Raw genomic sequence first — 27,936 nt, 5'->3', positions numbered from 1 at the left:
TTGTTTGTTTAGTTTTTCTTTAGAAAAATGACTTATCTATTTTTATTTTCCATGCAGTGGTGTTTGCATGTATATCTGTGTGAGTGTGTCAGAAGCCCTTGAACTGGAGTTACAATCAGGTATACACTGCCATGTTGGTTCTCAGAATTGAACCTGGGTCCTCTTTAACAATAATTAGTGCTCTTGCCCACTGAGCCATCTCTCTATACCCCTTGAATTATATCAACAGAAGCAGAAATCGCATTCTAAAAATCCAACATGCCTTGATAAAAGTCCAGAAAGTTAGTGTGATAGGAAACAGACTTGAACACAATCAAAGCTCTGTATGAGAAAACCCATGTCAATGTCATGTTAAATGGAGAGAAACTTGAAGCAATTCTGCTGAAGTCAGGGAGCAGACCAGGATGTCCAGTATCACCATTCCTTTTCAATATTGTGCTTGAAGGACTAGCTGGAGCAATAAGGCAGGAGAAGGAAAATAAAAGGAACCATATAGAAAAAGAAGTTAAACTATCCCTATTCCAGGTGTTTCCAAAGACTTTTTCTTTTTATCTTCTGAGTATGTTTGTCTGTACTCATATAATGCATGCAATGTCAGTGCTGTCCAGACCACAGGAGCCATTGACATTGACCTCAGTTGCATCCCAGAACTTGAGAGTAAGACTTTCTGTTGTAGGCACCACATACTTTGGACAAAGTACTGGTAGGAATGAAGCTGGAACTTATCTGCAAGTCCTGTGTAAAAGCTGCTGTGCAAGCTGCTAGGGAGAAATGCAATTAAAGTCCTAACTGTCTGTGAAGCCTAGGAACTACTATGACAAGACAAGATATGTCAAGACAGACCCAAGGGTGCAATAATGATACTCATATTTCAGGGGTGACTGACAGCTACCTAATTGGACTTCTGGTCTTCTCATTGGAGTGGAGTTTTTGTCTGGTGGTAGAAAGATAAGCAACACCCAGTGGCTAGTGATTATGTACCCCAGAGGAGAACCTACTACTGCTCCACTTCTATGCCAGCATAAGGCCACCTGTTCTCTAAGAAGCCATCCTCATATTATAGATGAGTGTAGCCCTTATCCTGTCTTGTCCATAGCAAAAAAGATGTTTGTTTGTTTGTTTGTTTGTTTGTTTGTTTGAAGTAGATGGAGTCCATCACAGGAATCCATAATGATGAAAAAGGAGTGAAGAAATGATAGTGGAGTTCCCATCAATTAATGCATTGAGAAAATTGACCTAAACCTAAGGCTCATGGATCATACAGGAAAATGGGGCAGAAAGACTCTGAGAGCCAGAGGATTGTGATGTCTAATGTGAGGTAGTGTTCTCTATTTATGAGACAGAGCTGCACACAACTAACTGTAACCACTTTGTCACCTAAACAAGACCTGCACACTGACAAGACCAGCAGACAACCCAACCTGTTTGGGAAAGTCTCACAAGGCCTCAGCCAAGAATAAAAAAATGCAGGAATTAAAGAGTTGCTAAAAGAGGGAGAATCACTCATTTGGGACAAGCTCCCTGATTGCATATCCACCCCGAATTCTTCCCGAAATTTGTGTGTATGAGCAACACTAAAGCTGATTGATAGTATGTACTTACAGTTGTGTGTGTGTGTGTGTGTGTGTGTGTGTGTGTAATTACTAAAGAAGGAGTCGTGGAAGTGAGGAAGGAATTGGGGGGCAACAGAGTAATTGGAGGTGGAAGAATATGGCATGAAAACTATATCAGTACCTTATTCATAAAATGCTTACATGGTTCTTAAAAATCAATCTGGATGGGCCAACAGGATGACTCCCCATGTAAAGATCCATGCTAAATATGGTGACATGAGACTGATCTGTTTGTCTGTCTGTCTGTCCTTTTCCTTTATTTAATTAATTAATTAATTTATTTTAGACAGGGTCTTACTATGTAGCTTTGGCTCTCCTGGAACTCACTATGCAGATGATGCTGGCCTTGAACTCAGATTTGCTTGCCTCCTTCTTTCAAGTGCTGATATTAAAGACTAGGATTAAAGGTGTGTACCAACTTTCTCAGCTTCATTTGATTTCTAATTGGAACATTGTTCCTGATTTTTTTCTCTCAAGGTGCCTTGATGTAACAATTGGTCCTTTCTTCCCTCTGTTCCTTCCTTCCCTTTATTGTTAGAGTACCTGTTGATTTTCACACTGGAGAAAAACCTACTTATATCAGGAGTGACATCAAACTCTGATATTACAGCCCTCTCCCCATGTCTGTGGAGGTGACAGTCATGCACATGTGCCCAGCAGATATCATAGAGACCTGTCCCAGCCTAGAGCTTCCCTCCTGTTGGGAAAGGAAATTCAATGTAACAAGAATAAATATAAGATCCAGAGACAGCCGGGTATTGGTGGCACACACCTTTAATCCCAGCACTCACAAGGCAGAGCCAGGCAGATCTCTGAGAGTTCGAGGCCAGCCTGGTCTACAGAGCAAGTTCCAGGACAGCCTCCAAACAATACAGAGAAACCCTGTCTCGAAAAACAAACAAACAAACAAAAAAGATCCAGAGACAAATATGGGAGTCAAGCTTCAAGTGGATGGCCAGAGAAGCAAAGTAGCCAAGCCACTAGCTCTTACTTCTATCTCAGGCTGAAGGCTGATCCTGTCTCCAGGATCTCTCCTCCAAGCCTCAGACTGCTGCCTCTCATCAAAATGGATTGAGACTAAGTCTCCACCTGAGACTCTTTACTTTTGGTAACTCTCTATGACTGGGATTAAAGGCCTGTGATATCAAGTGCGGAGGTCACCTTATGTGAGCTGTTTGTCTTTTAGATTGACTCACATTTGTGTAGCCCTGGGTGTCCTGTCACTCACAGAGACCCAATTGTCTTTGTCTCCGGAGTTCAGGGATTAAAGGTGTGTGCCAACTCTGCCCAGATTCTATAGCTAACTAGTATGGTTGGCTTTGAATTTTGATTCTCCAGGCAATCTTCATTAAATCATTAATAAATTAATTATAGGTGTGGAGGCATTTGCCATGGTGCCCATGTGGAGTTCAGAGGAAACATTCAGGAGTCTGTATTCCTGGATTCCACACATCAAATTCAGGTATTCACCCTTGGAGCAAGTGCCCATAAGGTGTTGCTGGGTAAGGGATTTGTACTAAAAGACCATTTGAGGCACTTGGTTTCTACTGTTTTCTTCAAGAAAAGCATGACTGTTTTCTGTTTAAATTTGATGTTGCTATTTGGCAGTTTCTCACTGTGTGGATCAGGTTGGCCTGAAATTCACAGAAATCCTCCTGCCTCAACTTCTAGAGTGACAAGATGCAGAGTATGTACCCCATCCAGGATAATACAAGGGAATTAAAGATTAGGGTTTGTTTTATCTCCATCCCTTCATGCTTTGCTGTTGATTTTCACTTTGAGATAGTGTCCATTTTACTCTTGATGATTCTAAAGTCCTTGATCAAGTCATCATCCTAACTAAGCTTCCTGACAGGGAGCTCTCCAGTTTCTAACACATATCTCATTCTTTCTTATCTGCAACATATTCATGGGTTGTGTTTTTGTTTTGTGTTTGGTTTTTAGTTTTTTGTTTTGAGACAAAAGCTAATATTGTAGTCTTTTGTTACCGTAAAACTTCTTACACGATCAAATACTCTGAAAATAAAACACACACATAGGCACTAAAATCACTCTCTCTCCGTCTGTCTCTCTCTCACACACACACACACATAAATATGTATATATATATGTATATTATTTTATATGTACACATATGTATCTATATATGCATGAAAATCGACACAAAATAAGTAATTCTATCCACAGTTGGAATATTGACTTTTGGATTTAATGTTTTTGTTTTCACAGGATAGGTCAGATTCAATCAATCTGCTGTAGAAGAAAATAAATCCTTAACAGGATTAAGTGGACCAATCAGATAGGCGTTTTTGAAGAGGGGTGGGGCTTCATGGGAGGAGTGAGTTGGGAGGTATATAATGGGAAGAGGGGACCTGGTAGAATCTCAGAGTCCTGAAGCCTGGAGTCACTGTTTGACTGTGCTGAGGAGTCCTGAGCCTAAAGTCTTTGCTTGACACTGCTTGCAATAGGAGGTCCATACTCTGTGTCCATATCAGGTAAGTCACCCACATCCATCAGAAGACCTAGTACTTGCTGGTCTACTCTTATCACCATCTAAGCGATTTCCAAATAATGGCTTTGAAATTCAAAGGACACAATTTAATATGTTTACATCAGTGTACTTTGGTTTTAATGATAAATGATCATTACACAGGAATTTACATGTCAGTGTCTTAGGCTCATTTGAGTTTTTAGAGACAGGGTCAAAATAGAAAAGACTGGCCTTGTACTCTAGATTGATTCACTGGCTTTGTACAGATTTCTAGGCTCATTATCAAATTGGAGTTAGTATGTATACCCTTGTAATATATTCCACATGTAAATTGAAAATAAAACTTAAAAATTTTGGTAGACATTGGCAAAGAATGGGCTGACAAAACCAGCAGAGACGGCTGATCTGAACAGGGGTGAGCTCTTGGACCCCAGACAGACAGCTGGAAGACCAGAATGGGACTGATCCAGACCCCCTGAATGTGAGAGTCAGTGAGGAGGCCTGGGCAACCTATGGGGCACTGAGCAGTGGATTAGTGTTTATTCCTGGAATACTAACAGACATCGTGTGTCCATAAGACAAAGAGGAATGCTCTCTCTGCCTGGACTCTTAGGGGAGTGCCTGGACCCTACCCAGAGTGAAGTGACAGACTCTAGATATCACCTATGTGGAAGGAATTGGCAATAGGGTGGGAGAATGGGGGGGATGCTGGGGGGGTATGGAAGGAGGGGAGGGAGAGGGAACTGAGATTGATATGTAAAACAAGCTATGTAAAATTAAAATAATTTTAAAAATATTGGTAGCCATTTTTGTGTCATCTCCTTTCTTCCTCTAGACCCCAATGCATCACAGGAAAATCTCTGTCCATGTAGACTCTGTTTACTTGGTTTCTCATCTAAGATTCTCATTATAGAAGTGCTATCATTCAATAGCATGGCTTTCCTGTGGTGTTGGAAATGTAAGACAAATTCTTACATTTCAGACATGGTTTGATTGGGCAGTTAGATAACTGTGAATTTGTGAATTTAAAGTCTTTTTTTTTTTTTGGTTTATCGAGACAGGGTTTCTCTGTGTTGTTTGGAGGTTATCCTGGAACTTGCTCTGTGGACCAGGCTGGCCTCAAATTCACAGACATCTGCTTGCCTCTGCCTCATGAGTGCTGGGATTAAAGGCGTGGGCAACTAATCCCCAACTAATTTAAAGACCTTTTACCTCATTTCCTGAATTAGTATAAGTCCATCATCTGCAGTCTGTTTCTAAAGCCTTTATCAGTACCATGTTCTAACAGGCATTTCACAAATTCTCCCCACTCCTTCTCAAGAGGGATCAGTTTAGTGAAAGCATAATACAGGTGGGTTGGCTGTGTGATATCAGCAATGTATTTTCTTGACCACCTGGAAAGATGGTCAGTGCCTTTTCCTGTAACATTGGTTTGGTCGGTCTGTATGCTCCTGGATATTTCCAAATAGAAGAGAAGGGGTAGGTACCTAGTGGGAGGGGTACCTGGGGGGATAATGATAAATCTGTGTCTGTGTGAGGGCGTTTAGAGACTCCACATGAGGAGAGTGTTGGAAGTTTGGACTTCACACCACCAGATGGTATGTAATAAGGCAAACTGAGTTCTCCATTATTCACAGACAAAAGACTCTGAGCCTCTAGTTCCTGCAATGTGTGAGAAGTGGGAATTCCCAAAACATAAGTAGAAAACAATGTCTCTCTAATTGTGTTACAGGGTTCTTTCTGACTCAAGATCTATCAGAATGAGCATCTACAACCCAACCACACTCCAAGAGCTGGCAGTACAGAGCCTGCTGCGGAACGAGGCCTCAACCATCTCTGCTCTGGAGTACCTGCCCATTAGTCTCTTCCCACTACTTTTCAAGGAAGCCTTCACTGGTAGACACATGGAGCTATTGAAGGCATTGCTGGCTGCCTGGCCATTTTCTTACCTTCCTGTGGGGGCCTTGATGAAGACACCAGATGTGGAGTTGTTGCAAGCTGTTCTAGATGGTGTAGATATTCTGCAGACACAGAAGGTTCGTCCCAGGTAAGTAAGGTCAAAGTATATAAAATCGGAGTTGCTGAGTTATAGGTAAGATAAATATAAGGGCCGGGAGAATGCGGTCATAGTGGACATCGGATTCTGGTGTCATCCACTTGTAGGTCTGTGGAGCTCTACTCATGTAGAGAGTTCATGCAATGACAGGAGTGGAGGAGAGCTCAGAATAGATGAAGCCACACTGGAATGAGCTTTTGCTGGCTCTCCTACAGACACTATAAGTTTTGGGGGTATTTCTGGTTTTTTGAGGGGGTTCATTTTCTTTTCTTTTCTTTCTTTTTTATGGTTTGTTTTTTGAGACAGTGTTTCTCTGTGGCTTTGGAGGTTGTCCAGGAACTAGCACTTGTATACAAGGCTGTTCTCAAACTCACAAGGATCAGCCTGCCTCTTTCTCCCTAGTGCTAGGTTTAAAGGCATTAGACACCAAGGACCAGCTTTCCTACACTTTATGTTGAAGAGACACAAGTCTAGAGTAATTGAATGGAGGTAAGCAGGAAAGGTCTCCAGATGAAATTCAGGCAGAGTCCTTGGCTGGCAGGTGTGAGGGTTATGTTGGAGCTGACAATAGAGTAGTTGAACAGAGGCTGTCTCACAGGGGTCCTAGTTTACATTATGAAATTGTACCATTTTCCTCACAGATGTTGGAGGCCTCAAGTACTTGACTTGAGGAATGTGAACCAGGATTTCTGGGATGTATGGCCTGGCAGAGACTGGTACTACTCAATAGAGACAGAAAGTAATGCACGAGTATGCAACGAGCTGAGGTGGGATTTGAAGGTGGTCACTGACCTTAGCCTCAGGTTCCACCTTAAGCAAGACCAAACATGCTTGTTGAAGTGGGCCCAGCAGAGGAAAGACTGTGTGCAGCTGTGCTGTGTGAAGATGACGATTTGTGACTTCCCTCGAGAGATTCTCAAGGAGGTTTTGGACATTTTCCTACCAGACAATATCCAGGAATTGGAGCTATCCACAAACCAGGTTCTGCCCTTCCTGGGTCACATTGCACCTCACCTAGGCCTTATGACAGGACTTCGGAAATGCCGTCTAACTCACATCTTCTTGAACTCAAACACGGTTGTAAATAACTTGGCAGAAACAGAGGAGATGTGTGCTGCCCAGTTTCTCTCTCAGTTCTGCAAACTCAACTCTCTCAAACATCTATTCTTGGATGGCATCTACTTTCCCCCTGGACTCATGCAGCTGTTGTTCGGGTAAGGAATGATGGAGAGCTGATTCTACTGTGACAGGAAAACTTTTCCTTTATTTCTAGCATTAGTGGGCCCAGTGGGTGTCCCTGCCACTGTGGATTTAAGAGTGATGAACTCACCACAGTATCTATATCTATATATGGACTAGTATCCTTCTTAACTAAGGTCACTTGGTTCAATGATAATTCATTTATTAGTCAGAGCTGGAGTAGGAGATGTTTAGAGAGCTGAATTGATGGCACGTCGATTGGGTGGGTCAGACACACTGAGTGTGCTCTGGACATTCCTATGCTAATAGGAAGGGAACAGGGCAGAGTAGCAAGTCCTGAGCTGGGGTGTACCCACATCTGAATAAGAAGCTAAGGAACTTTGTACTTTGATCTGTGAATAGGGGTCAGCTTGTTCTTCTGGTGGAGCCTGTCTCAGTCTCTAAGTCCCCCTGGAGGGAAGGATAATATGAGCATAGGTTGGGACTTAGTAGATAGAAGATGATTGATGCTGGTGCGAGGGAATCACAGTTTCAAGTGTTGAGCACTGAAATCAGGAATAGAGGCTATGACTGGTGGGAAGAAACACAGGATCAGCTATGCAGGACACATGCCAAGATGCTGCCAGAATCTTTCTGTGATGATCCTCTGGGTATGAGCTCCTGGCCTGCTGTGACAAACTCTAGTTCTATTTGACAGAATGAGGATGGGCAGCTGGAAATATGTTCTGTGAGACTATCCTAGCTTACAAATATACCTCAGGAGTCAACTATATGAACAGGCACCAGAAGGTTGAATCCCAAGTGCTGACTTCCAGGATAAGGCTAAATTGACTTTCCATATGAGGTCAATTCTGTCTCAGTGTCAAACTTTTTAGTGCCCTCTAAAATGATGCACTAATTTATTTTTATTTCCCTAGATGCATGAAGAACCCTTTGGAGACCTTGACCATCACTGTCTGCCATCTCTCCCAGTCAGGCTTTAAACACTTGTCACAGTGTCAGGGACTCTGTCACCTGAAACACCTGAATCTCAGTGGTGTAGTGATGTCCAAGTTAGGTATCAAACATCTCCGAGTTCTCCTTGAGAATACAGCAGAGACTTTGAAGTCCCTGGAGTTAGTGAACTGCAGGATGGAGGACTATGAGCTCAGTGCCCTCTTGCCTGCTCTGAGTCAATGCTCACAGCTGACAACAGTGAATTTCTATGACAATGACTTCACCACTGTTGCACTGAAGAAGTTCCTACAGAGTGTGGCAAATCTAAGAAAAATGACTGTAGAGTTCTACCCCGCCCCTCTAGAGTGCTATGACCCCCTGGGTTTGGTCCTTGTGGAGAAATTTGCTCAAGTATGTTCTGAGCTCCTGGATATACTTTTGGTCAAAAGGCAGCCCAAGACTATAGCTTTTGCTACAATCATATGCCTTGAATGCTGTAGGCGCTGTGTTTATGACATGGAGGCCAAACTTTGTCAGTGTTGGCAATAAATAGGAAAAGATTACTTCTGGATACTGAGAAATGAAAGTCTAATGTTTAGGTTTGCATCATGGAGTCCCAGAAAACATGATTTCATACAATGTGTCATGTATTGGAAACAAAATATTGTTCAGGGTATGCACACCCTAGACACAAGCTTGACTTGAAGTATAATGGGAGCACAGTGATACTGGTCTTGTCCAATCAGAAAGGGAATTTTGCATTTCTACCTCTGCCTCTCTCAAAACAGGATCACCACTGACTTGCCTATATGTGACAATTCTAAACATATGGTCAGACTAGGAATCTGAATGTTCTTCCCTTGTGTCCTGAGTTATTAATCTCAGCATTAGGTCATAGTCAAGGTGTTCTGTAACCATATGAAGTATGCTCTAAGACTTATCTTCCAAGGCATGCCAGCAACAAAATGAACTGAGATCAGTTATGGTATTGTATTTCCCCTCTTAACTTTCCATCCTATGGCTATTTAGTGGGTTGTTTGTATAGACGTATGAAACTGAACGCAGCAGTGTAGCCCTGGTCTCCGTTAAAGATGATTTTGGAGAAACACAGAAGATTGCATCCCAGGATACTCAGACAGGAGGTGTTGGGCACCCCTTGAACATTAACCTTGCCTAGAAACCTGACTGACCTGAGACCTGGTTGTTAACTGTTTGGTTGTAAGTTCTGTCTTTATTCACTAAGAGAGTAGCCAAGACAGCTATTTCATTGTATCAGGTAGCATTAAGATAATTTTTATTCCTCTGTATTTACATTGTTCTTTATTAATAAACCAAATCCCCCTTTTCCCACATGGCATTGTGATGCCTGCTAACTTCATACACTGTACTAACTGTGAAGGACACTGGCTTATCACACATTGCACAGAACCATCCTTGGGGAGTGATGTGACTACCATCAGATGGCATTTCAACACAAGACCCTGATTCCTAACACCTAGAAAGTGTGGAGGTACAAAGAATTTATTGTCTATTTGTGCTCACAAGGGTTGTCAGTCACAGGCTAGGAGCCTAAAGTGACTATGAGGAATCTTCTTGCTCTTAAATGTTTCATATTTTAACTATGAAGCTGTAGTCCCACAACACACATTAGTCACAGCAAATAGAACACATATGGTATTCATATAGTGAGGTTCTGAACCCCTTTCAAGTCAATTCATCCACAGAAAGAAGAAGACACTGCAGCCAGGTTCTTTGTGACTGAGGGTCACTTGGCATTCTTAGTCTCCATCTGAGCCAGTGTTCTTCTAGTTTGGAGCCTGGATACTAGAGGTATTAGAACGTCAGCAACATGACCATAGTTTCTATTCCTCTGTTAAATCAAGAAATTTAGCAAATGGTGTGTTTACAGGGCTAAAAGACTTCTCAATGATCTGGTTGAAGGGCTCAGGTTTAAAATGAAGACAAATACAGAGGCTCAAACTTCAAAGGAGAACGGCATTTATTTTTACAAGATCAGAGCATTATATATCAGTAGCAGGCATGGTAGAAAATTGCCAAGGCCAAGAGCTCAAGTTTCCAGGGGTCTCTGGTAAAGGATGGGAGCATAACAAGAATTAACATGTAGGCTTAACTGGCAGGAGGGGACAAAGTGTCTTTTGCTAGAAGCTCCTGGTCACATGCTGGTCAGCAGACTCCCATGGGGGAAGGGTGCAACTAAGAATAGAAAGAGCACACAAGGCAGGGTGATGGTGATAAACACTTTTAATCCCAGCACTAGGGAGGCAGAGGCAGAGACAGATGGGTCTCTGTGATGTCAAGCCCAACATCTTCTATAGAGTGTATTCTGGGACAGCCAGGACTACAGAGATATCCTGTCCCCCCAAAAAATTCCTCTTGGGTCCACTGGCCTGGGTACCAGAGCAAGGTTGACTGGCCCCCGATGGACAAACAAGCAACCAGGAGCCTACAGAGAGAGATGCTTCACTTCTTCCCACACACAGGGCAGAAGACTGCAATCAGATCTGGGCCTCCATCTTAGACCCAAATTCCCCCTCTCACTCTCTCTCAGATCCCCTGGCCTGGGGTCTGGAGCCAGGTTGACTCACCCCCAATGGAAGACCAAGCAAACAGGAACCTGTGAGAGAGCACATCCACTCATGCCCACACTGCATGCAGAAGGCAGAGCAAGAGAGCAGAGGCAAGAAAGTATTGGATTTTCTTGTGCCCACAGAAAGTGATCCCTGTTTGTCTACCCACCAAGAGAGGTAGCGGCTCTTTCTACACCCATTGCAAGAAGTGATGGGAAAGAGAAAATATAAGAACACACTCAGCAAGAGAAAAACTAATGTGACACCAGCAGAGTCTAGAGATTCCACACCAGCAAACATGAACACCCCAATGCAAATGAAGCAGAGGGGAATGACCTTAAAAACACCTTAATGAAAATGATAGAGGCCCTCAACCAGGATATGAGAAAATCCCTTAAAGAAAGGGAATAAAAAACAAATCAAATATCCAACAAAGGCAAGAAAGGGAGGAAAACACAAAGCAAAAATTACAAGAAAAACTCAAACAGTGCAAGGGTTGAAAGTTGACATGGAGACAAAAAAAAAAAAAAACTCAGACTGAAGGAATGGTGGAAATAGAAAAAACTGGAGAAAAGTTCAGGTACTACAGATGCAATCATAACAACCAGAATACAAGTGACAGAAGAGAGAATCTCAGGTGTTGAAGACACACTAGGAGAAATAGATTCATCATCCAAAGAAAATCTGAAGTCCAACAAATCCCTAACATAAAATATCCAGGAATTATGGAACAGTGTGAAAAGACCAAACATAAGAGTAATAGGTATAAAAGAAGGTGAAGAAAGCCAACTCAAAGGGCCAGAAATCACATTCAAAAAAATCATAGAAGAAAAATTTCCCAACCTAAAGAAAGTCATTCCAATGAAGTTACAAAAAGCCTACAGAACCCCAAATAGAGTGGACCACAAAAAAGTCCCCTTGCCGCATAATAATCAGGATCCCTAGCATACAGAATAAAGAAAGAATACTTAGAGCAACTACGGAAAAATGTCAAATAACATATAAAGGCAAACATGTCAGAATCACACCTGACTTCCCCATAGAAACTCTGAAAGCAAGAATGTCCTGTATAGATAAATATTCCATCAACACTTCAACACTAAGAGACCACAGAGGCCAGTCCAGACTAATAGACCCTGGAAAGCTTTCAATCACTATAGATGGAGAAAACAAGATATTCCATGACAAAACCAGATTTAAAAAATAAGTATCCACTAAACCATCACTACAGAACGTTCTAGAAGGAAAACTCAAATCCAAGGAAGTTAACTAAAACCAGAAAAACATGGGAAATAGATAATTCCGCTTTACCAACAGCCAAAATGGCTGCACCATCATCAACCATTTCAAAACAAACAACAATGAACATTCAATGGTCATTAATATCCCTCAATGTTAATGGTCTTAACTCACCCATAAAAAGGCACAGGCCAACAGAATGTATTGAAAGACAGAATCCAGCTTTCCACAGGATACAAGAAACACACCTCAACTTCAAGCACAGATATTACCTCAGAGATAAGGGTTGGGAAAAGATTTTCCAATGAAATGGACCCAAGAGACAATAAGGCATAGCAATCCTAATGTCTGACATACTAGTCTTTAAACTGAAATCATTCAAAAGAGATGAAAGGGGTCATTTCATATTCAACAAAGGAGAAATCGACCAAAATGGAGATTCAATTCTAAACATCTATGCCCCAAACACATTGGTAAAAGAAACATTACTAAAAGTCAAACCACACATTAAACCTCACACACTAATAGTAGGAGACTTCAACAAACCAGTCACACCACTAGACAGGACTACCAGACAGAAACTTATAAACAGAAATAGAGGAACTAATAGATGTTATGACCCAACAGGGTTTGACAGACATCTATAGAACATTCTATCTGAACAAAAAAGAATATACCTTCTTCTCAGCACAACAAGGAACCTTCTCAAAAATCGGCCACATACTTGGTAACAAATCAAGCCTCCATAGGTACAAAAAATTGGAATAACTTCATGCATCTTATCATACCCCCATGCTTTAATGTTAGAATTCAACAACAACACAAACAGCAGAAATCCTACAAAGTCATGAAAATTGAATAAAGAGCAATTGCACCACTCCTTGTTCACAGAAGAAATAAAAAAGTTATTAAAGACTTCCTGGAATTCAATGAAAATGAAGACAAAACAAACCCAAACTTATGGGACACTTTGAAAGCAGTGCTAAGAGGAAAGACTATATTGCTAAGTGCCCACAGGAAGAAACTGGAGAATAGTCACACTAGAGAATTAACAGCACAGCTGAATGCTCTAGAACACAAAGAAGCAAACTCACCCTGGAGGAGTAGACACCAGGAAATAATCAAATTGAAGACTGAACTCAATAAAGTAGAAACTAGGAAAACATTACAAAGAATCAATGTAATGAAGAGTTGCTTCTTTGAGAAAATCAACAAGAAAGACAAACCTTTTCCAAACTGAGGAAACAGAAGAATTTGAACATGCAATTTAACAAAATCAGAAATGAAAAGGGGACGAAACAACAGATACTGAGGAAATACATAGAATATTCAGGTCATACTTTCAGAGCCTGTACTCCACAGAACTAAAAAAAATAGACATCTTTCTAAACAGATATCATCTTCCAAAATTAAACCAAGAATAGATAAGCAATTTAAATAGACCTATAGCCCCTAACGAAATAGAAACATCCATCAAAAGTCTCACAACCAAAAAAGTCCTGTGCCTGATGGCCTCAGTGCAGAAATCTACAAGAAATTCAAAGATCAGCTTATACCAGTATTCCTCAAAGTATTCCATGCAATTGAATCAGAAGTGTCTTTACCAAACTCTTTTACCAGTCTTCAATAACCTTGATACCCAAACCGCACAAAGACACAACTAAGAAAGAATTTCAGACCAATATCCCTAAAGAACATCGATTCAAAATTATTCAATAAAATATGGCAAATCAGAATCAAGACCACATTAGGAAACTCATCCACCATGATCAAGTAGGTTTCATCCCAGGGATGCAGGGATGGCTCAACATAGGAAAATCCATCAGTGTAATCAACCATATAAACAAGTTGAGAAACAAAAATAACATAATCTTCTCACTAGATGCTGAAAACACTTTGACAAAAATCCCACATGCCTTCATACTAAAGGTCTTAGAGAGATCAGGGATAACAGGAACTTACCTAAACATAATAAAAGCTATATACAGCAAACCAACAGCCAACATCAAACTAAATTGACAGAAATTCCTCTAAAATGTAGAGCAAGACAAGGCTGTACATTCTTTCCATATTTCTTCAATATTGTTCTTGAAATTCTTGCCAGAGTAACAAAACAACAAAAGGAGATCAAGGGAATACAAATTGGAAAGGAAGAGGTTAAATTTTCAATATTTGCAGATGATATCAGAGTTAACATAAGTGATCCAAAAGACTCTACAAAGGAACTCCTACAGCTGGTAAACACCTTCAGCACAGTGGCAGGATTCAAGATCAACTCAAGAAAATCAGTAGCCCTACTATATACAGATAATAAAAAGGCTGACCAAGAAATCAAAGAAAGAGTTACAAATGCCCAAAAAACATAAAATACCTTTAGGTAAGTCGAACCAAACAAGTACAAGACCTGTATCATGATTATTTGAGTCTTTAAAGAAAGAAATTAAAGAAAACTCCAGAAAACGGAGATTTCTCCCATGCTCTTGGATAGGTAAGATAAACATAGTAAAATGGCAATTTGTTTCTAATTTAAATTTAAAAATAAAATAAAAGAGATGCTAATAGAGGGAGAATCAGTCATCTGGGACCAGCTCCTTGATTGCTTAACCATTCAGTGATCTTCCCTAAACTGGTGTTTATGAGCACCACTAGAGCAATTTGGCATGATGTACTTATAAAGGTGTGTATGTGTGTGTGAGAGAGAGAGAGAGAAAGAGGCAGAGAGAGACAGAGAGAGAAACAGAGACACAGAGAGTGAGAAACAGAGAGAGAGACACACAGATAGAAACTAGTAACTAAGGAATGAGTCATGAAATTGAGTTGGAAAAGGAGGAAAAGAGAGTAATTGGAGAAGGGAGAATCTGGGGTGAAAATGATACCAGTCACTAATTCATAAAATCCTTAAATGGTTCTTAAAAAAACTAGATGGGCCAACAGGATGACTCAATATGTAAAGTCACATAAGCATGTTGAGGTGAGATTGATTTCTAGGAAACATACAGAGGAGAACACATCCCAGACTCAGAACTTACTTGATTCTTTCCCTTTCCCTTTCCCTTTCCCTTTCCCTTTCCCTTTCCCTTTCCCTTTCCCTCTCCCTCTCCCTCTCCCTCTCCCTCTCCCTCTCCCTCTCCCTCTCCCTCTCCCTCTCCCTCTCCCTCTCCCTCTCCCTCTCCCTCTCCCTCTCCCTCTCCCTCTCCCTCTCCCTCTCCCTCTCCCTCTCCCTCTCCCTCTCCCTCTCCCTCTCCCTCTCCCTCTCCCTCTCCCTCTCTCTCTCTCTCTCTCTCTCTCTCTCTCTCTCTCTCTCTCTCTCTCTCTCTCTCCCCCTTCCTTCTGAAGAACCCCTGCCACAACAGTTGAAAAATTAGTAAGCTGTCCTGTCCATGGACATGAGTAACAACACTTAAACATCTTAACCTGGTGGTCCTCAAGGCCTTGATAATATTTCCCAGGCCTCAGTCCTCAAGGATTTGGGAACATTCCCCAGACCTCAAGTTTCCAGGCTGGTCACAAAGTTCAGCCAGGGCACAGATGTTGCCTAAGACAGATAAGTAGCCAGTTAGCCACAAGCGTGCGTGTTTGCATGAAGGTCTGACACCGATTACCAATCACCCCTTGTACCCTCACCACCCTGTTTGCAGTTTCAAGGTTTTAAAATTGCTGTAAATTCTGCACAGGATTCAATACTTCCCATGGCTGCTGAACCCCCGGAACACTGGCTTAATAAAAATCCTCTTGCATTTTGCAGCGAACTTTGGCTCCCTGGTGGTCTTTGGGGAGAAGGTCCTGAGAGAAAGGTTAAAGGGTCTTTCACTTATTGGCTGGCTGGTTTTTTTTGTTTTTCAGTGTTTTGAGATGTAACTTTGTCTCTCCTGGAACTCACTTGGTAGATGAGGCTGACCTTGAACTCAGAGATTTGCCTGCCACTGCCTCTCCAGTGGTGAGATTAAGGGCTGGGCATAAACGTTTGTACCAACTTTCTCAGCTTCATTTGATTTCTAATTGAATCATGTTTCATGATTTTTCTCTCAAGGAACGTTGATGTAACAATTGGTCCTTCCTTCCCTCTGTTCCTGCCTTCCTTTCATTGCTACAGGCCTTGGTGCTTTTCCCACTGGGGTAGAAGCTACTCACAGGCAAGGGTGACACAAAACTCCTGATAATGCATCCCTCTATGACTGACTGCAGAGGTGGCAGTCCTACACACATGCTCAGCAGTTGTCATAGACACCAGTCTAAGCCCAGTGGTTCCTGCTGTTAGGAAAGGAAATTTAAAAAGTGTAACACACATTAATAAAAGACCCACAGACAAATACTCGGGTTCAAGATGCAAACCATAGATCAGAGAAGTATAGTAGCTAAGCCACTAGCTCTTTTTCTACCTCAGGCTGAAGGCTGATCCTGTCTCCAGGATGTCTACTCCGCACCTCAGAGTGTTGTCTCTCATCAAACTGGCTTGAGACTAAATATACACCTGACACTCTTTGCTTTTGGTGTCTACTTAGCGCTGTGATTAAAGGAGCATGATCCCGAGTACAGAGATCACCTTGGCATGAGCTGCTACACTTTCAGACAGATTCAAGCCATGGGTGGCTTCTGACTCACAGCGATCCTTTGTAGCCTGAGTCCACGAATTAAATGTGTGTACCAACTCTGCCCAGCTTCTATGGCTAACTAGTTTGCCTGGCTTTAAATTTTGATTCTTCAGGCAATCTTTATTATATCATTTTTAGTATATCAGCACACAATTTTTTTTCAATTAATTATAGGTGTGGGGGCATTTGCCATGTTGTCCATGTGGAGTTCAGAGGAAACCTTCAGGAGTCTATTCTCCTGGGTTCCAACATCAAACTTGATTCTTCATCGTAGCAAGTACCTTACCCATGGAGCCTTTTGGGATTGCTGGGTAAGGGATTTGTTCTAAAAGTGCATTTCAGAATAAAAGAAAAAAGACCATTTGAGGTATTTGGTTTCTACAGATTTCTTCAAGAAAAGCACCCCTGTTTTCTGTCTGGAATTTGATGCTGTTGTTTGATATTTTCTCACTGTGTGGACAGGTTGGCCTGAAACTCACAGAAATCCTCGTGCCTCAGCTTCTGTAATGCCAAGGCAAAGAAGAGTACGCTTGCCATGCAGGATGACACAGGGGTACTAATAAAAATTAGTATTTGTTTGATTTCCATCCCATCATGCTTTGCTGTTGATTTTCAGTTTGAGATAAAGTGTCCATCTTACTCTTGATGATTCTAAAGTACTTGCTATGGAGGACTCCCGGTTCCCTACGCCCATCTCATCTCTTTCTCATCTTCAACATATTCCTTTGGTGTGTTTTGTTTAGTGTTTGTTTTGTTGTTGGTTTGCCACAAAAGCTAATTTTGTAGCCTTTGTGTACCCTAAAAATCACTACTTACTCTAATACCCACACACAATAAAACACACACATAGACACCAAAATCACACACACAATAATATATATTATATATATATAAACTTGTGCATGAAAATTCACATAAAAATAAGTCAATCTATACACAGATGGAACATTGACTTTTGAATTTAGTGTTTTTGTTTTCACAGGATTGGTCAGATTCACTCAGTCTGCTGTAGAATAAAATGAATCAATCATTAACTGGATTAAGTGGGTGGAGATATAGGATTTTTTGTAGAGGGGTGGGGCTTTCAGGGGAGGAGATAGTAAGAAGGTGTATAAAATGGTAAACGGGACCTGGTAGATTTTCAGAGTAAAGGAGCCTGGAGTCACTGATTGACTGTGCTGAGGAGTCCTGAGGCTGGAGTCTCTGCTTGGCCTTGCTGGCAATAGGAGCTCTAAACCAGTGTCCATATGAGGTAGGTCACCTCTATTGGAAGTCTTAGTACATACTGGTCTAGACTTTTACACACTAAGCTACATTTCCAGATGATGGCTTTAAAATTCAAAGGACATATTTTAATATTTTTACATCTGGTGTAGTTTTGTTTTAATGAAAAATGAACATTAATAGGAATTTGCATATTAGTTTCTTTGGTTGGTTCATTTGTGCTTTTGTAGACAGGGTCAAAATAGGCAAGGATAATCTTGAACTCCAGAGTGATTAACGTTGTACAGTTTTCTAGACTCATTATACAATTGGAGTTAATATCCTCTTATAATTTAATACCCATTTAAAGTGTAAAAAAAACTTTAAAACAATTGTAAATTTTGTTTACTTACCTCCTTTCTTCCTCTAGACCCCAATGCATCATAGAAAAATCTTTGTGCTTGTAGCCCCTGTACACTTGACTTCTCATCTAAGATTCTTGTTTTAGAAGTAGAATGTACTAACAGGCATTTCAGGAGTTCCCCTCACCCCTTCCTAAGAGGTATCAGTTTGGTGAAAGTACAATAATGGTGGGTTGGGTGTGTGATGTAAGGAATGTATTTTCTTAAGCACCTGGAAAGATGGTCAGTGTCTTTTCCTGACACAAGAGTCTGGTCTGTATGTATGCTCCTGAATACTTCCAAATAGAGCAGGGATAAATACCTCTTGGGAAAATGATTGATTTGTGTCTGTGTGGGGGCTTTAAGAGAGTCCACAAGGCCCGGTTTTGGTGGCACACACCTTTAATCCCAGAACTCAGGAGGCACTTGCAGGAGACTCTCTGTATGTTTGAAGCCACCCTGGCCTACACAGCAAGTTCCAGGATAGCCTCCAAACCAATACAGAGAAATCCTGTCTCGAAAAACCAAAAAAAAAAAAAATCACACACTCCACATGCTGAGATTGATGGAAGTTTGGTTTAACACCAAGAGATGGTAGATAATGAGGCACACGGAATTCTCCCTTATTGCCAGACCTAGGACTCTGACCCTCTGCTTCCTTCAAATTATGATAAGTGCTTATTCCCAAAACATAAATAGAAAATAATGTCTCCCTAATGCTTTACCAGGTTCCTTCTAACTGAAGATTTATCAGAATGAGCATCTACAACCCACTCACACTGCAAGAGCTGGCAGTGCAGAGCCTGCTGTGGAACGAGGCCTCAACGATCTCTGCTCTGGGGTACCTGCCCATTAATTTCTTCCCACCACTTTTCAAGGAAGCCTTCACTGGTAGACACATGGAGCTATTGAAGGCAGTGCTGGCTGCCTGACCATTTTCCTACCTTCCTGTGGGGGCCCTGATGGAGACACCAGATATGGAGTTGGTGCAATCTGTTCTGGATGGTGTAGATATTCTGCAGACACAGAAGGTTCGTCCCAGGTAAGCAAGGTCAAAGTATATAAAATCGGAGTTGCTGAGTAATAGGTAAGATAAATATAAGGGCAGGGAGAATGAGGTCATAGTGGACAGAGGCTTCTGGTGCCATCCACTTGTCGGTCTATGGAGCTCTACTCATGTAGAGAGTTCATGCAATGACAGGAGTGGAGGAGAGCTCAGAGTAGATGAAGCCATACTTGAATGAGCTTTTGCTGGTTCTCCTACAGAAACTATAAGTTTTGTGGTATTTTTGTTTTTTTGAGGGCATTCATTTTCTTTTCTTTTGTTTTTATGGTTTGTTTTTTGAGACAGTGTTTCTCTGTGGTTTTGAAGGCTGTCCTGGAACTAGCTCTTGTATACCAGGCTGGTCTCAAACTCACAGAGATCAACCTGCCTCTTTCTCCCTAGTGATAGGTTTAATGGCATGGGCCACCAAGGACCAGCTTTCCTACAATTTATGTTGAAGAGACACAAGTCTAGAGTAATTGAATGGAGGGAAGCAGGAATAGTCTCCACATGAAGTTCAGGCTAAGGGTCCTTGCCTGGTAGGTGATAGAAGTATGTTGGATCTGACAATAGAGAAGCTTGACAGAGGCTGTCACACAGGGCATCCTGGTTTAAATTATGAAATTGTACCTTTTCCTCACAGATGTTGGAGGCATCGAGTACTTGACTTGAGGAATATGAACCAGGATTTCTGGGATCTACCGGCTGGCAGGGATTGGTACTGCTCAACAGAGACTGAAAGTAATGCACAAAAATGCAATGAACTGAGGTGAGATTTGAAGCTGGTCACTGACCTTAGTCTCAGGTTCCACCTGAAAGAACACCAAACACACGTGTTGCAGTGGGCCCAGCAGAGGAAAGACTGTGTACAGCTGTGCTGTGTGAAGATGACGATTTGTGACTTTCCTGGAGAGAGTGTCAAGGCGGTCTTGGACATTTTCCCACCAGACAATATCCAGGAATTGGAGTTATCCACAAACCAGATTCTGCCCTTCCTGGGTCACATTGCACCTCAACTTGGCCATATGACAAGACTTCGCAAATGCCGTCTAACTCACATCTTCTTGAACTCAAACACGGTTGTCAATCATTTGGAAGACACAGAGGAGATGTGTGCTGCCCAGTTTCTCTCTCCGTTCTGCAAACTAAAGTCTCTCAAGCATCTAACTGTGGATGACATCTCCTTTTCCTCTGACAACATGGGGCTGCTGTTTGGGTAAGCAATGATAGAGAGCTGTTTCTACTGTGACAGGAAACCTTTTCCTTTATTTCAAGCATTAGTGGTCTCTGAGGGTATCCCTGCCACCCAGGATTTAACAGTGATGGACTTATCACACTATCTATGTGGACTCGTATCCTGATTTACTGATGTTACATGGTTCAATGACCATTCAATTAGCAGTCAGAGATCGGCTAGGAGATGCTTAGAGAGGTGAATTGAAGTAAGGTCCATTGGGTGGGTCAGACACACTGAGAGTGCTCTGGACATTTCTTCTTGACATCCTAGCTATGCTAATGTGAAGGGAACAGGGCAGAGTAGCAAGTCCTGAGCTGGGGAGTATCACACCTGCATAGGAACCTAGGGAAGTCTTTACTCAGATCTGTGAAAAGGGGCTTTGTTCTTCTGGTGGAGCCTGTCTCAGCCTCTATGTCCGCCTGTCTCAGCCTCTATGTCCCCCTGGAGGGATGGATAATGTGAGCATAGATTGGGACTTAGCATATGGAAAATGGTTGATGCTGGAGTGAGGGACTCTCAGTTTTAAGTGTTGAGCACTGGTATCAGGAATACAGGCTGTGACTCGTGGGAAGGATCACAAGAGGAGCTATGCAGGACACATGCCAAGATGCTGCCAGAATCTTTCTGTGATGGTCTTCTGGGAATGAGCTTATGACATGCTGTGGCAAACTTTTGTTCTGTTTGACAGAATGAGCATGGAGAATTGAGGATGTGTACTCTGAGACCATCCGAGCTTAAGTATATGCCTTGGGCAACAATTATTTCAGCAGGCACCAGCTGGTTGTATTTCAAGTGCAGACCTTCAGCATTAGGCTAGACTGAATTTGCGTATTTACTCCCTTCTGTCTCCATGTCAAACCTTTTAGTGCCCTCTACCACCATGCACTAATTTCTTTTTCTTTCTCTAGATGCTTGAAGACCCCATTGGAGTCCTTGACTATCAGTCTCTGCCATCTCTGCCAGGCAGACTTGAAACACTTGTCACAGTGTCAGGGGCTGTGTCACCTGAATCACCTGAACCTCACTGGTGTAGTGTTGGCCAGGGTGGGTGTCACACATCTCCAAGTTCTCCTTCAGAATACAGCAGAGACTTTGAAGACCCTGGAGTTAGTGAACTGCAGGATGGAGGACTATGAGCTCAGTGCCCTCTTGCCTGCCGTGAGCCAGTGCTCACAGCTCACCACTGTGAATTTCTTTGACAACGACCTCTCCACTGCTGTTCTGAAGAAGCTTGTGCAAAGCATGGCCAATCTAAGAAAAAAGACTGCAGAGTTCTACCCCGCCCCTTTAGAGTGCTATGACCCCCTGGGTTCTGTCCTTGTGGAGGAATTTGCCCAAGTATGTTCTGAGTTCCTGGATATGCTTTCTGTCAAAAGGCAGCCCAAGACTATAGCTTTTGCTACTGTCATCTGCCTTTAATGCTGTAGGCGCTGTGTTTATGACATGGAGGCCAAACTTTGTCAGTGTTGGCAATAAATAGGAAAAGATTGCTTCTGGATACTGAGAAATGAAAGTCTAATGTTTGGATTTGCATCATGGAGTCCCAGAAAACATGACTTCATACACTGTGTCATGTATTGGAAACAAAATATTGTTCAGGGTATGCACACCATAGACATAAGCTTGACTTGAAGGATAATGGCGGCACAGTGATACTGCTCTTGTCCAATCAGAAAGGCAATTTTGCATTTCTACCTCTGTCTCTCTCAAAACAGGATGAGCACTGACTTGTCCATATGTGATAGTTTTAAACATATGGTCAGACTAGGAATCTGGATGTTCTTCTCTTATGTCCTGAGTCATTAATCTCAGCTTTAGGTCCCAGTCAACGTGTTCTGTGACCACATGAATATGCACAAAGATTATCGTCCAAGGCTTGCCAGCAACAAAATGAACTGAGGTCATTTATGGGATTGTCTTTCCCATCTTTACTTCCTACTGTATGGCTCTTTTTTTTATTTTCCAGTTTAAATTTAGATAAGAAACAAAGTTGCTTCACAAGTCAGTCCCAGGTCACTCTCATTTTCCCTCCCCTCCTCCCGTGCCCTCCCTCCAACCCCCCCCATTATCCCCTCATTCCCCCAGGGAGGGTGAGGCCCTCCATGGGGGTGTCCATAGTCTGTCATTTCATATATGGCAGGGCCTAGACCCTTCCCCAAGAGTTCAGGGTGAGAGTGCACCTCACATTGTTCTATGGGAGTCCAAACTCCGTGTGTATAAATGGGATGGGTACTGATCTGCTGCCCAAGGCTTAATAGATTACCTAGGCCTCCTCACTGACACCCAGATTCAGGGGGTCTTGATCAGCAAGACAAAAAGGCAACCTACACAATGGGAAAAAATATTCACTAATCCCACATCTGACAGAGGGTTGATCTCCAAAATTTACAAAGAACTCAAGAAGCAACTCTCTAAAACATCAAAGGACCCAATTAAAAAGTGGGCTGCAGAACTAAATAGACAGTTTTCAATAGAGGAGTCTAAAATGGCTGAGAGGCACTTGAGAAAGTGCTAAACATCCTTAGCCATCTGGGAAATACAAATCAAAACAACTCTGAGATACCATCTCACTCCTGTCAGAATGGCTAAAATCAAAAACACCAATGACAATTTATGCTAGAGAGGATGTGGTGAAAGAGGGACACTCCTCCATTGCTGGTGGGAGTGCCAACTGGTTCATCCACTTTGGAAATCAGTATGGAGATTCCTCAGAAAAATGGGAATAAACCTACCACAAGACCCAGCAACTCCACTCTTAGGCATATATCCAAAAGATGGCCATTCATACAACAAAGATATCTGTTCCACTATGTTCATAGCAGCTTTATTTGTAATTGCCAGAACTTGGAAGCAACCTAGATGTCCCTCAACCGAAGAGTGGATAGAGAAAATGTGGTACATCTACTGTATGGCTCTTTAGTGGATTGTTTGTGTAGACTTATGAAACTGAATGCAGCAATGTATCCCTGATCTGCGCTGAAGATGGTTTTGGAGAAACACAGAAGATTCCATCACAGGATACTCAGATAGGAGTTGCTGGGCACCCCTTGAACATTAACCTTGCCTAGAAACCTGACTGACCTGAGACCCGGTTGTTAACTGTTTGGTTATAAGTTCTGTCGTTATTCGCTAAGAGAGTAGCCAAGACAGCTATTTCATTGTATCAGAGAGCATTAAGATAATTTTTATTCCTCTGTATTTCCATTGATCTTCATTAATAAACCAAATCCCCCTTTTCCCACATGTCATTGTGATGCCTGCTAACTTCATACACCGTACTAACTGTGAAGGACACTGGCTTATCACACATTGCACAGAACCATCCTTGGGGAGTGATGTGACTACCATCAGATGGCATTTCAACACAAGACCCTGATTCCTAACACCTAGAAAAGTGTGGAGGTACAAAGAATTTATTGTTCCATTTTTGCTCAAAGGGTTGTCAGTCACAGGCTAGGAGCCTAAAATGACTATGAGGAATCTTCTTGCTCTTGTAAATGTTTCATATTTTATCTTTGAAGCTGGATTCTGACCACACATCCTAGTCACAGCAAATAGAACACATCAGGTATTCATGTAGTGAGGGTCTGAACCGTTTTCAAGTCAACTCATCCAAAGAAAGAAGAAGACATTGCAGTCAGGTTCTTTGAGACTGAGGCTCACTTGGCATTCTTAGTCTCCATCTGATACAGTGTTCTTCTAGATTGGAGACTTGAGCTGTTCTGAATGTATAACTCTGAGTAAACAGCAACAGAGGCATTTTGAGCTGCTGTATCACCAGGGCCATTCATTTACATCAGTGTCTAGTCATCCTTGCCATAAAAATATATAAAGGTTTAAGGGAAGCATACATATGTTTATCAGTACAAGTATAAACTGGGTATTGTATACAAGATGGCCAAAGATTTTTTGGTTTATTTTGAACAGATAAAGTGTACATTATGTATTTCACAGTTTTGTGGGGGTGTTGTTTGTTTTTGTAGCTGTATTTATATCTGTAGTGAGGATCCTTAACTATTACAGACAAACCTGGGTAGTCAGGCCCAAAGCTGAATGGAAGACATCCATGGCCATGCTTGATGACGTATGTCTCAGGCACGGGCTGTTAACACAGAGACCAGGATGGAACCTGATGGCCTAGGCTAGTTGGGAGACATCCTTGTGTCTATTCAATGCCATTTGGCTCTGGTGGCTGCTACTTGCTCATAGGCCAGACTGGGTCCTTAAGTTCTGTTCTTCTAGAATGATGTTCAATAAACAGCCAGATGGCTTTTGGCTCATTTGTGTGGTAGCCATCAGAAGACAGGCTGGAAGGTCAATTCTCAGACTCTTGGGAAGATATCTATGCCCCACTCGATGCCATTCTGCTATGGAGGGAGGAAACCACACATGGGCAACTTGTGCCATCAAGTCCTTGGCAGGTGGGAAGACATCCATAGCCCATCCTGATGCCATTTGACTCAGTTGGATGAGGGCTACTAACAGTACAGCCTGGGTCCTCACGTACAGGGCTGTGGGGAATACATCCATGGGCCCTGACACTGACCTCTGCCTCAGGTGGGTGGAAGCAAAACCAACCAGACACTGTCCTCAAAGCCTGAGCTGGAAGGAAGGTGTTGATGTCAGAAGCAGATGGGAGAGGACTTTCCATTATCAGTCATGTGACACAAAGGGGAAGAGAGAGATTTCCCCATCTTCCCCATCAAGGCCAGAGGCACAGAGATCATAAGACTTGGAGAGCTGTCTGTAGCTCTCTCTAGCTGCAGCATTGGGGAGAGTGATCGCCATTCCTTGCCTGGGCAGCACAGAAGAATGGACCATGAAGCTGTACATGTGGGAGAAATGCCCCTTAGGATATAAAACTCAGAAAACTGGCCCTGCCCCTTGCTCATCCCTACAAGAGGTGTGAACTAGTTAGAGCAATGCAGGTAAGCTCACCCTGGTGAAAAACACAGTTAAGAGCTGGCATTCTGACAAACCCTGCAACTTCCCAGGCCAAGAAGCAGGGTTACCTGATGGCCCACCTTCCATCCACCATTTATGGTGTGCTGAGTACAGCTGGGTTAGCATAGGGCTGCAGCACCTCCACAAGCAAATGGAAATTCATGAAGTGTTCCATTGAGGGCCCATCATCCACAGTGTAGTTGATACCAGGGGCCTACACCCAAACCAATGATTCTTTCAGGAATGCCTGCATGTAAAGATGCATGGATATAGGGGTGAACTGTGTGTCTCAGTGTATCACACTGCAGCTTCCATGACAAAATTTTCCCTTTCTCCCAGTTTTTCTTTTTCTTAATTATCTTAAATTTTACTTTGTTTTATTTTGGGGAGCTGCAGGGGTGGGGCATTGTTTCCAGGGAATGGGTGGTGTTTAGCATATGGATGCATCAAGACAATAGGAATAAATAAAAAAGTATTTTGCTTGGCAGTGGTGTCACAAGCCTTTAATCCCAGCACTAGGGAGGTAGAGGCAGGTAGGTATCTTTGAGGTTGAGGCCAGCCTGGACTACAGAGTGAGTTCCAGGACAGTAATGGCTACACAGAGAAAGACTGTCATGAAAATTAAAAATAAAATACCTTTTAAAAAGAGAAAGAAAGTTATAAAGACAAACTTCTGCCCATACAATTTTAATGTGCATTCCTTCTAATGTCACTGGAGGTATCAGGACATCAGCAACATGACCATACTCTCTATGCATCTGTTAAATCAAGAATTGTATCAAATGGTGTGGTTACAGGGCTACAAGACTTCTCAATGATCTGGTTGAAGGGCTGAGGATTAAAATGAAGACAAATACAGAGGCTCAACCTTCAAAAGCGAATAGCATTTATTGTTACAAGATCAGGGCATTATATATCAGTAGCAGGCATGGTGGAAAACTGCCAAGGTCAAGAGCTCAAGTTTCCAGGGCTCTCTGATAAAAGATAGGGGCATATCAGGATTTAGCATTTAGACTTAACTGGAAGGACAGGACAAAGGGTGTTTTGCTAGAAGCTCCTGGTCACAAGCTGGTCAGCAGACCACCATGGGGGAAGGGTACAACTAAGAATAGAAAGATTGCATGAGATAGGGTGATGGTGGTAAACACTTTTACTCCTAGCACTAGGGAGGCAGAGGCAGATGGGTCTCTGTGATTTCAAGCCCAACATATTCTACAGAGTGTATTCTTGGGCAGCCAGGACTACAGAGAAATCCTGTTTCCAAAAAAAAAATATCGCTCTTGGATCCCCTGGCCTGAGGACCAGAGCCAGGTTGACTGTCCCCCGGATGGACAAACAAGCAACCAGGAGCCAACAGAGACAGGTGCTTTACTTCTTCCCACACTAAGGGCAGAAGACTGAAATGACCTCTGGGTCTCCATTTTAGACCCTCTCTCACCCTCTCTCAGATCCCCTGGCATGGGGTCTGCTGCAAGGTCGGACTAGGTCACACTAGGAACATGTATATTCTTCCCTGGTGTCCTCTGTCATTGAAATCAGCTTTAGGTCATAGTCAATGTATCTTGAGACCACATGAGTTCAATCAAGGACATTATGGTTCAAGGTTTGCCAGCATCAAAATTAACTGAAGTCCTTTATTGCATGGCCTTCCTGTCTTAATGTCCAAGAGTATGGCTGCTCAGTGAATATTGTGTACAGACTTATGACACTGAATGCAGCAGTGTAGCCCTGATCTCCTTTGAAGGTAGTTTTGGAGAAATAGGGGTTACATCCTAGAATACTCACATAGGAGTTGCTACACACACCTGAACATGACTGAAACCAAAGTCTTTACCTGGAGACCTGACTGATCTGAGACCTGGTTGTTAACTCTTTGTATATAAGCTCTGTCTTTATTTGCTAAGAGAGTAGCCAAGTCTGCTATTTCATTGTATCAACTAGCAATAAGATAATATTTGTTATATTGTATTTCCTTTGGTCTTTTTTAATAAACCATATCTTCCTATTCTTTCATGTCATTTTGATGCCTGATAAATGCATATACTATACTAACTGTGAATGACACTTGACTATCACACTTTGATCACAACCATATGTCTATAACCATATGTCAAATAACTAGCCCTTAGTTTCTCCCTAGGTTCATGAAGACCGCCTTGGTTTTCTGTCCATCACTTTCTAGTGGTTCTCAGTCAGACTTGGAGTCCCTCTCCCAATGTTGGAGCTTCTTTCAGCTCCATCTCACCTTCACTGATGCCCTTAAAATTGATTTGAATCCCACGCCTCTCAGTTTCCTTCTACGGCATAACGAAGATGCTCTACAGATCCTAGAATTAGAGTGTTGTAGGATGGATGAGTCTCATTTTAGTTTCCTTCTGCCTGCCCTGAGCC

At 42.2% G+C, this 27,936-nt stretch overlaps 1 protein-coding gene across 1 annotated transcript; it reads left to right on the top strand.

Moving 5' to 3' along the window:
- The first annotated feature begins 5,864 nt into the window (after window positions 1–5,864).
- Window positions 5,865–9,473, top strand: LOC121144078 (PRAME family member 12-like). Its single transcript, XM_040757427.1, has 4 exons — window positions 5,865–6,151; window positions 6,802–7,374; window positions 8,278–8,707; window positions 9,342–9,473. Exons 1-4 carry the CDS (start codon window positions 5,865–5,867, stop codon window positions 9,471–9,473), a joined length of 1,422 nt encoding a protein of 473 aa, XP_040613361.1.
- The last annotated feature ends 18,463 nt before the right edge of the window (window positions 9,474–27,936 follow it).

Source organism: Mesocricetus auratus, unplaced genomic scaffold (genome assembly GCF_017639785.1).
Source record: "Mesocricetus auratus isolate SY011 unplaced genomic scaffold, BCM_Maur_2.0 Super-Scaffold_100014, whole genome shotgun sequence".
In the NCBI taxonomy this organism is placed as follows: domain Eukaryota; kingdom Metazoa; phylum Chordata; class Mammalia; order Rodentia; family Cricetidae; genus Mesocricetus; species Mesocricetus auratus.
Note: the sequence above shows the minus strand (reverse complement) of the source record. Positions and strands in the feature narration are given on the sequence as shown.

Coding starts and splice junctions, on each gene's coding strand:
- LOC121144078 (XM_040757427.1), top strand. CDS start 5,865: ATGAGCATCTACAACCCAACCACACTCCAAGAGCTGGCAGTACAGAGC. Junction 6,152..6,801: donor ACACAGAAGGTTCGTCCCAG/GTAAGTAAGGTC, acceptor TTTTCCTCACAG/ATGTTGGAGGCCTCAAGTAC. Junction 7,375..8,277: donor CTCATGCAGCTGTTGTTCGG/GTAAGGAATGAT, acceptor TTATTTCCCTAG/ATGCATGAAGAACCCTTTGG.